Below are 11386 nucleotides of genomic sequence, written 5' to 3' on the forward strand. Positions count from 1 at the left end.
AAATGACATGGTTTTTCTGCAAAGTGTTAGCTTTATTGATGAGTTTTATCTGTAGACATGGCAGTATATATAGTGTTTTAATTGTGTTGATATAACCTTAAGGTAAACCTTCTGTACTGTAACTCTGAATAACTCTGTTTGCATTGATGATCAGATATCACCCAATAAGATTAGATGTACTGTCACCATAACGATTGTTGACAAGGCAACGAAAAATTATTGTTATCTGGACTTAACAGAATGTTTTTCTTGTATACTGTTTTGATAACTGGGAAGTACATGTATGTGTCATTAAATTGTTGACAGTAATCCATATTATAATTTTAGAAAAAAATTATAAAAACTGTTTTGAATAACAGCAAATGCTTACTGAATTATGTTAAGTTAATTAACTTCATTCTTCTAGTAACAATTTATTATTTTAAAACTTAAGATGCCGTCATCCAAATACCTTGGGGACTATTTAGGATTCACTAACAAAATCTGTAGCCAATACAATGTAAAATCATGTTTATTTGGTCCAAAGTTAACAAAAAAATCATAAAAACAAAAGCAAATGACCAAGCTTATTTATATACTGTGAATTAGTGTGCTATTTTCGTATGGCTCAGTGTTGTATATCAGCCAGCCATCCAGAGTGTCCTGGTGAATTGCTACTTAAATACATATAAATGTCCGCAGTGATTGGCTGTATCCATGACTTCATTATATTACCATGGAAACTTGCATGCACAGACTGTAACACTTACCAAACCAATTCTATTATTCATAGATTTTTTAAAGTATCACAATAATAGAAAGCATCTATACTTACATATATATACTTGCAGAATTTTTTTTTTATCTTTGAATCTTGTCCTTGCCTTGCAGAATTCCTGCAATTGTGTATAATAAAGGTGTGTTCCTGGCATTTTGTGAAGCTCGGAGGACTTCATTCCGGGACTATGGTGAAATGGACCTTGTCCTAAGAAGAGGTATTCTACTAGAGAAACAGGTGGAATGGGAGGGCATCCAAGTAATCGCCAGTATGCGTGGTGAAAGGTTAGTTCACATATTATATACGTTAGTATAATTTTACAATATAAACATTTATTATTTATTTGAACGAAAAATAAAAGAGCATTGCTCTTCACTAGTTTAGCATTACAGGATAGTGCGGTCACCAGGAAATAGAATGTGCCTGTCTTAAAAACTTTATCGAAATGTAACCACAGACTTACAAGTGATTTTTTGTTGGATACTGTAAAATACTTTGTTTTAGCTGGAATTAATTTTCGCTGAAATAACTTTTTGGGCGTGTTGTATAGAATTTATTTTCACTGATTTTTGACAAGTTGAATATAAAATACAAGAAAAAAGGTACTAGTATATTCGCTGGATTTAATTCTCACTTCATCATTTCTTCAGCAAAAATAGTGAAAATTAATTCCAAGTGAAAATAAAGTATTTTACAGTATTTACGATTATTTTTGTAATATACTGGTCATTTTCAATAAAAATTTGACAGGTTTTGTCTAAAGAAATGACTGATAGACAGGTGGCTGGCTAAAGGCCTGAAAGTCTTACCATGCATGTGTGAAATTTGTGTGTGCTCACTGGTAAGTCTGAAGGAGAGTTTTCATCTTGAATTAACGAAATACTGAGTTTGACTCCTCGGGGTCTTTCAAAGCACCACCCTTTACAAAACACAAATTAATATGCAGTATATTAGTCCAATCATATGTTAACATTAACCTATAGCCTTAAGCAGACTTATAACTGCCAGTTTAGAAGTCGTGTTATGCCCTCGCTGTACTCTACAGTTCTAATACATAACATTAAATGGAATAAAAGCTGAACATACAACATTTCAATGGCTTTTAAAAGCACTTTAAAAAACATAGCAAAACCTGAAATCAAACTAAAATGCATAACAATTGAAAACAGGGTTGATTTGGATGAGAGATGGGGTCTCAGATTGGGAGAGGAATTACTAGGATAGGAGATAGTATAGTGAAGGCACAGTTGAAAAACATAAAAATTCGTGAAATATCAAAGTACATGTATGAAGACAAGAATGCAGAAAAGAATAATACAGTAGTCATTGTTGGAGTATGTGTGTCTAGCATGGCAAGATTCTAGCAACAATCAGGATTTTTTTCACCCCTGGGTCATGTTATCCCTGTGTCAGCATGGTGCTTCTATAAAACTGAATCATCATCATTCCAGCATTTTCTGTCTATGATATACATATCTATCCCATGATTCCTTGTAATATTATTTTATAATTTGATTTGAATTAATTGAATCACTATATCAATAATTATATAATGGGGAAAGCATTTGTGTTTTTCCATTCTCAGAACAATGAATCCTGTTCCCATAGTGGACAATGTAAACAAGGCTGTAGTGGTTGTCTTCAATACGTTCCCATCCAATGTCACAGAGACGGATCTTTTGAAAGAAGGTGTTTTCAATCAGACAGTATTTGTCATGAAAAGTACAGACAATGGTATAACGTGGAGTGATCCACAAGATATCACGGATACAACATTAGGAAAAGTTGAGCCTGCATGGACTATATTTTCACCTGGTGAGGATGCTGTTCAATAATCTGAGTGTATTCTGCTTGATAGTCATGCTATAATTAGAAGTTTTCCCAATAACCAATAACATAATTGTTCACTTCATCATTTGCATATTTTAATGTGTTTTTTTCATAATTTGCCATGTGTTGATCAATTAGCATAAATCATTCTTGTAAGTCTGACCAATTAGCTTTATGTAAACTTGAATTCAAATTGACTAATTACCATATAACATTTTGTATTTAGACCGACCAATCAGCATTTAGGAAACTTGTATTCAAATTGACTAATTACCATATAACATTTTGTATTTAGACCAACCAATCAGCATTTAGGAAACTTGTATTCAAATTGACTAATTAACATATACCATTTTGTGTTTAAACCAACCAATCAGCATTTAGTAAACTTGTGTTAAAATTGACTAATTAGCATATATCATTTTGTGTTTAAACCAACCAATCAGCATTTAGTAAACCTGTGTTCGAATTGACTAATTAGCATATACCATTTTGTGTTTAGACCGACCAATCAGCATTTAATAAACTTGTGTTCGAATTGACTAATTAGCATATACCACTTTGTGTCTAGATCCACAAATCAGCATTTAGTAAACTTGTGTTCAAATTGACTAATAAGCATATATCATTTTGTGTTTAGACCGACCAATCAGCATTTAGTGAACTTGTATTCAAATTGACTAATTAGCATATACCATTTTGTGTTTAAACCAACCAATCAGCATTTAGTAAACTTGTGTTTGAATTGACTAATTAGCATATACCATTTTGTGTTTAGACCGACCAATCAGCATTTAATAAACTTGTGTTCGAATTGACTAGTTAGCATATGCCATTTTGTGTTTAGACCAACCAATCAGCATTTAGTAAACTTGTGTTCAAATTGACTAATTAGCATATACCATTTTGTGTTTAGATCCACAAATCAGCATTTAGTAAACTTGTGTTCAAATTGACTAATTAGCATATATCATTTTGTGCTTGGAACGACCAATCAGCACTTAGTAAACTTGTATTTAAATTGACTAATTAGCATATACCATTTTGTGTTTAGATCCACAAATCAGCATTTCGTAAACTTGTGTTCAAATTGACTAATTAGCATATGCCATTTTTTTCAGATTGACCAATCAGCATAGTAAACTTGTGTTCAAATTGACTAATTAGCATATACCTTTTTGTGTTTATACCAACCAATCAGCATTTAGTAAACTTGTATTTAAATTGACTAATTAGCATATAACCATCTTGTCCTTTTATGCTGACCAAACGTATAACAAACCTTTATATAAATTATTCAAATGGTATACAGCAAACAGTTGACAGACAGTGATTTTGTTGTGAAATTTTTGAAAAATATTCATAATTGATTTCTGATAAAATGTAATCTTTTTAAATTGTCAACTGTAAATTGTTGAATCATCAAGAGCAATAAGTTTATTCAGATTCATGATTTTTCCTCACTCAGGCCCAGGTCACGGTATCCAGTTGTCCTCTGGTCGCCTTATAGTTCCCGGAAATTATTATGTAAAAGACCCAGTTGAACCTGGTATGTATCAATATCTATTTATTCTATCACAGTTAGGGGGGGACCTATAAATTTGCATATCATTAACATGTAAGCTAGGTAGTCCTGTTAATAGGAAAGTGTATCCAGTTTTGTCCAAATATATCTGAACAGATAAACTCTTGTTAATTTTGTTAAATTTTTTTAAAACCACTATTAATATAAAAATGTTTGATTCACAGGAATTTGGCCGCAAATAAAAACAGCAGTTTTGGAATTCTTTGACGTTCTCTATGGTGCTGTGGGTACTTCCAATGTGTTCTATAGTGATGATGGGGGCTCCTCATGGCATGTTGGGGGCAGTGTTCCCACGGCCAATGCGGGTGAACTGGAAACAGGAAAAACAATTCATGCTAACGAGTCGCAGGTCAGTCAGTTAATTTTTGGAATAAAATAATTGATAGTTAGTGATAAAATGTATTAACGACCTGACCAAATTGTAATAATGTAAATAATATTTGTCAGCTAACTGAATCAAAAACAGCCATCTTGTTGCCCACAATAATCAAGGGCAACCATATAAATCAAATGAAAATGAAAATTCGGTGTTCAGAAAATTTAAATCTCAGCCTAAATCAATAAGTGTACAAGAAAAAAATATTTTTTTTTAAATTTACCCCTACACATGTACAAACTGAAAAACTCAACTCTCAACTCTTCTGAAAAGTCAAAATTTAAAATTCTGTCTCTTAGAAATTGAAATTTCAACTAAAAACTGAGATATATAATATTATATGTGGTATGTACATAAAAAAGTGTAATTTAATTATTCTTACACACTAAAAGTAAATTCTTATAATAAATCCAATTATGTTTGATTTTAGAAAATTCTGTAGATTTTAATGTTAATTAACTTTGAGCTAGTAAAGTGTTATGCCTTAATGTATATGTTAACAGAAAATACACTACAGTTGTGTTACGCCAAATGACAGGTTAGATTTAAGCTCATGACAACAAATCAATAAAAAGGGAATATCCAAATTTGTGACAATTCAGTATTTATCACACTCTCTGGGCCATTTTAATCAGATGAACTTTAGCATCCAAATTTAACGAAAAAAATCATCATGCCTTAGAATTATTCTTAAGTGGATTGTGAAAACAACTGTCGAGAATCAGTATTTAAAAATTCAGTAATTATAGTATGAATGAAAAAGTATCCACATCCACTTCAATTCCAGTTTAAAAAGAAAGGAATGTTTTTGCTTGATTCAACCTTTCCTAGGTAGCTCCTGTTTCCAGCATGTCACTAGAGTTATAGCGCCCTCTAAGGTGAATTCTTGATTAACTGCATGTTGTTTTTTTCCTGTAAGGTGAAGGGTGACAGTCAAATTGCATGTTAATAGTTTTGTTTTTCAGCTTTACTATGTTGTAATTACAGCTTTGAATCATGTATTGTCTTACATTTACATGACATGACCAATTAATGTTACATTTACTGCATGACCAATATACTTGCATATAACATATCCAATTCATAATACATTTACATGAACAACTGTACAGTGAAACAACATCATTGTGAATTACATTACATTCACCTGCCTTACACAAGCGCTTTAAAGAATAATGGTCACCATGCAATGCAATTTTGGAACATAACATGATGACCACTGCCTTTCGACCTAGTTTTTTGAAAAAAAGTATTATTATAATAATTGCTATAGCATAGCACATCTTTGACATTTACTATAGGCCCATTGTGACAATATTAATTTACATTTTTGATGACCATCATGAGCAAGTCTAATGTCACTTTAATATCAACTCGAGATATGCTGTAATGACGTCTCCTTTAAAGGGGAATCGATATTATAAATAGGGGCAAGATGGCCACCGAAATTAGTATGCTAATCCGAACCAAGCCTCTCATATCGTGGCGGGGGCTCCGGAAAATGTGCCATTTACGATGTTTAGAGAACAAGCTGTGATTCCAAATACATTTCTACAGGGGGCATGAATATGTACGCTAGCAATTACACTCATCTGGTTGGGCTTTTGATGAATAAATGTTGTTTTTCCAACGAAACGTGCTACGACGAGTACAAATTGTGAGTTTAAAATGGCGGCTAATGTATGCAAAATGCATGTCAATCACAGTTTGAGTAAGCGAGCATAATAAGCATTCATTTACTTAGTGGACAGAGGCAGAGTTAATTACCCATGAGCCTGTGGTGCAATCTATGGGATTGAGACATAAATGTATATTTCATAACCTGAGCAATGATCAATTCTGTTGATTCAGCTTTGGATGTACACTACTGATTCTTGTCAAAAAGTCGTCACTGCACACACGCTCAAAATGTTACATACATGTATCCTGCTTTCTGACTCCCTAAACATCCTGATAACTGCATGCTAGCAAACTTATAAATATCCCTAATGCCAACTCCCATTTAGGACTTCTAGGGGAATTGAAGGCCTGGTTGTGGACACATTTTCATTGGATGAATGGCTGTTCATGCTACTCAACAGTGCTATTTAGCGATGACGGTGGTGTCACATGGTGCATTGGGGGTACGATTGATCATGTGATTGATAAACTGGGACGATATTTACTATGTAATGAATCACAGGTAAAACTGTCAAATGGATGTTTATGCAAATGTGGTGTCTTGTCGCACAAATGTGAAGTTCAATCTGTAAACTATTTCTGTTATGCAAATGTTGTGATTATATATGCAAATGTATGTAATTGTGATTTTCTTCATATTTTTTTTTGACTGTTTATTAATCTAATTTTTTGCTTCAGTATGCTAATTTGATGTTCAATTGTGCTAATTTTGTTTTTGTTTTAAATATGGTATTCTTTTTATCAAATATGCTAATTTGATGTTTAATTCTGTATAATTGTGTATCTAGTGTGTACAAAATCATAATTCAGAAACTTATTTTAATATACTTGAGTTGTTGATTTTCCATACTGTAAAATACTTAATAATTTTCAAGAAAAAAAACTTTGGGTCTTTTGTATGGGATTTATATTCACTGTTGTTTGAAGAGTTGAATGTAAAATATAGGAAAAAAAGGTATATTGGCTGGATTTTATTTTCACTGAATCATCCCTTCATTAAAAATAAAACCTGAACGAAAATAAAGTATTTTACAGTAATAGTAACATTCAAAGTTTTATATCAAAAGTTACTGTTTATATCATACCTAACATATTTTACAGCATCGTTCTGTGTAAACCTGGGGTATACCATATTTGGAAACAAACTCTACATAAAGTTGGATGCCATAAACAAAATTCAACATTCAAATGCAATCCTAATAATATTGTCCATAAACCTTTTAAATGTTGTTGTCAATGACATTTTTGAAATTATCAAATTTAACCCCAATAAAGGAAAGGGAGTGACATAAACTCCTGGAACAGCTCTTCAGACTAAGTGAAGGCACCATATGTTTTGCAATTATTAATATTTTAAGACTAGAAAAATATGATCTGATATTACATTAACCATATTGTGCCCTGAATGTACATACATAGCATCTGATTATACTGTATTTTTAAAGTGCAGTATTTGCTTTATTACAATCATATTTCCAGAACAAGTGCATATGCTACATGTGTACATCATGGTTCCTAAACATAGCATTTATTTAGATTATTAATTCACACCCCTGCCATATTACTTTAAGCTATATATACTGTGTATATATGTGAATAACAGGTGTGTCTCAAAAATACATCATATTTTAATAATCCTGTATATTAAAATAAATAAATTTTTTGTTTGCATGCCTTTATTAGAGATAATTGTTTTCGATGAGAAAGATTTTACCATTTATGGAATTTTTCATTCAGCTCTTAAACTCAATTCAATTGTATTGATTAAGCAAATATGTGCATGTGTGTTTGTAAATGACAGATGTTCATGAGGTCAAAATATGTCCTCTATTGATTCGTTTTGGTTTACATGCACTTCTGTGCACTTATATTTTATTATATGGAACAGATATGACTCAATCTAACAATCACTACTAATGATCTAGGCCCAAATGGTTGGGCTTTATCAATAAAACGCTTAACAAATATGTACATGACTACACAATATACAATTTAAAATACAAAAACATGTGCTTACTTGATTAATGCAATCAGCGTTGCAAGGAAGAATCTCTATAAATTAATACAGTAGATTACAAAATTTCTATATTTTTGTAGTAGGCTTGCAGTCTACAATTTAACTCTTTCCAGTTGCTAAAAAAAAAATGATAAACAGTTGACTTTGGTGTTAGAAGAGGTAAATCCTGAAAATGACAGTTGTCAATCCTTTGTTGAGTGTGTTAAAAGATTCAGCCAAGTATAAAATAAGGCAGGAAATTTACAACAGTAGAGACAGTATGACATTTCTAACTTGGTCAAACATTTAATTGAAATTCAATTAAAACAACCAACACTTATATGTGTACATCAATGTTTTATTTACATTTAACAAAATGAATTTAGAAAATATAAAAAACTATTGTTACAGTGACTTTATATTTTGTGTATAGAGAAATGCCCTATCGTGCTGAATATACAACGTCTAGCTATTAAGTGAGCTTAATTCATCTATGAGACTTTACTTATTTATATATTATGTATACAGGTAACAGAGCTTGATGACGGTGTAATATGCATAAACTGTCGTACATTAGGTGTTGAGATGCCACGTGTACAAGCCTTCAGTAAAGATGATGGTATGACATTTACAGTAGCCCAAGTTGTGGATAAATTAGTTGAGCCAGGATATACTGGTAGTTTTATGCCGAGTACTAAAAACTTTGGTGGCTGCCAGGTAAGGTGAATTGAAATCATCTAAAGGGCGGTGGTTGTTGTGTCACGCCGTCTATGTGCGACAATTGTGTTGATAAACATTGATTTTTCCACAATTAAATGCATTCTTCTGATGGAAATCTCTATATGAGTTTTGACCTGGGCACAACTTGCACTATTTACTGCCAGTAACTTATTCGATACCTTCCAAATCACCTAAAAAACTACTTAATTAAAACTTTATAACAAACAGCCAATGTCAATAGAGTAGATAATGTGTTAAAATAGTACTGGCAAACCTGCATAGGCATGTCCGTAACGAATGATTTTGGTTCATTCGGTGTACTTTTTTAGACTCTATTAATGTAAATAATCCATCGAATATTCACATTTTTTCCTTGTAAACGCATGTTGGCTCTCTGGACTCCAACAGAATAATTGCTGTTGTAGCTCAGTACTAAGTACAAAGTTTATTGGCTTAGATTTAGTTCGTGTTATAATCCAAATCCCCCTTGGAAGAGTTGTAAGCCGAAATCTTCATGATGTCAAAATATTTCATATTTTTTGCCAATTTGCAAGTTCACAAATAGGTAGTAATGCACTAATTGAATTTTTTTTTCAAAAAGATTATTGTCTATTGCATCATTTCATGTATGTCAGTTATTAAACCAGTCTTATATATCTTGCAGGGAAGTATCCTAGGATTCCCGGCACCAGAAGGAGTTCCAGATGGGTTTTCAAAAACCTGGGCATTGTTCTCCAATCCGGCAGATAAAGAAAACAGAATCAATTTATCCGTACGTCTTAGCATAGATGGATGTAAAACGTGGAGCGCTCCATGGTCATTGTGTCCTGGACCCAGTGCATACTCAGATCTAACATACTTCGAAATGGATGATGGAAATGGCGGAATAAACAAATTGTTTGCTTGTCTTTATGAGTGTGGCACAACAGACTTTCCTTACGAAAAGATTGTTTTTCAGATGTTTACATTAGAGTCTGTACTGGAGGGAACAAAGCACTGACAAACAAATCCAAGATGGCTGACACAACTTAGAGATCGACATGCATATGGTATGTATATATTGTATTATATACATAACAGTTCCAGTCAAAAATTAACTGTAGATTGAGACAGAATGTTTTAAAGTTTTTAAAATTGTAATACTTCTTCCAGTGTAATTATTTTGTTGGGAAATGTAGGATACATATGCAGTTATTGTTTATATTGGAACTCATCTAAGTTATTGGTTGATTTTCATTACTAAACATGGTGGATAATGAAGATTTATTGTTATGGATGTTTTGAAAACAGTTGATATTATGTAGTACTGATTTATCTTTTCAGAGTTGTCAACCAATGAAATTATACTGAAAATGGCTGTGCGCATGACTATATACAGATTGTTGATCTGCTACTGTATGCATATATTTCTGCAATATACTGGCATTGGTTGTGTGCTTGAGGGTCCCACAATCAGTCTTTGCCGCAGATGACATTTCACATTTCAATTCGAAGTATTTTGCATTTTATTTTAAATGTGCATACTATTCATTGTTTAGTATTTCATTTATTTATATATTTTATATAAAAACATGATATAAAGTAAAAAATCAACTAATGTGATAAATAGCATAAATGATTTCTGGTTAAAAAATGATCTGTTTGGTTTATATTGATATTTTTTGTACCTCTAGAGTTGTTCAAGCGTTTATTCCCATGCACTTGTTTGGAATACAAAAAAAAAAGAATACAAAAATATTCAAAGTCACCTGTTGCCAAGACTGATTCTGCCCGATCGATCAGTCAGTGTTACATATGGCTGAACTCTGAATAACATAAACTTCTAATTCCTCATTGCTCTGCCTTAATTAACATACTCCTAGCTGGTTTAGGTAATTTATTTTCATTAGTTAATTAATTAATTAGTATCATTGATATTTACCATACATTTTATATCCATTTAACTCATTGTAAAGGTTAACCTATTTAGGTCAGTGGCACGACTTAGAACTGCGACTTAATTTCTTGATTATGCCATTTTGTTTCCCTTGAGAAAAGCTACAATGGTATATTCTAAAATTTAATATACCGGTATTTACTAAATCTGAGATGAATGAATTTGAACAGATTTTTAATGCATTTCCCCAGTCATGTATCTGAACTGAAATCTATTCTTACTGATAACATTTTTTATATGCGTTATATGTGGCATAATCAAGAAATTTTGTTTCTCTATGTTTTGATGAGTTGTGTTGCCAAATGTAGGAAATGTCTTTTTGTTAGATTTGGTTGACTTTAAATAGAAACAACATTTCAGAATAGCAATAAAATGAACACCAGAATTGTTCCAAGGGTGTATAAAATAAGGGTTTGCTCTTACATAAAGTCAGGCAATGTGCATTGTAATTTGATGATGTCATGAATAATAATAATGTAAATCAAGATAAACACATTTCATCACTT

At 32.0% G+C, this 11386-nt stretch overlaps 1 protein-coding gene across 1 annotated transcript in view; it reads left to right on the forward strand.

Annotated features, from left to right (window-relative positions):
• Nucleotides 1-10095, forward strand: part of LOC100367150 (sialidase-2-like) — an 87114-nt gene extending 77019 nt beyond the window's left edge. The window contains exons 3-8 of the mRNA XM_085506133.1: nt 871-1041; nt 2343-2572; nt 4056-4136; nt 4337-4521; nt 8753-8941; nt 9609-10095. Coding sequence (XP_085362259.1) covers nt 871-1041; nt 2343-2572; nt 4056-4136; nt 4337-4521; nt 8753-8941; nt 9609-9944 — 1192 coding nt within the window. The 3' untranslated portion in view covers nt 9945-10095. The remainder of the gene's footprint in view (nt 1-870; nt 1042-2342; nt 2573-4055; nt 4137-4336; nt 4522-8752; nt 8942-9608) is intronic.
• The last annotated feature ends 1291 nt before the right edge of the window (nt 10096-11386 follow it).

The sequence above is a fragment of the Saccoglossus kowalevskii genome, chromosome 12 (genome assembly GCF_978046115.1).
Source record: "Saccoglossus kowalevskii chromosome 12, keSacKowa6.1, whole genome shotgun sequence".
NCBI lineage: Eukaryota > Metazoa > Hemichordata > Enteropneusta > Harrimaniidae > Saccoglossus > Saccoglossus kowalevskii.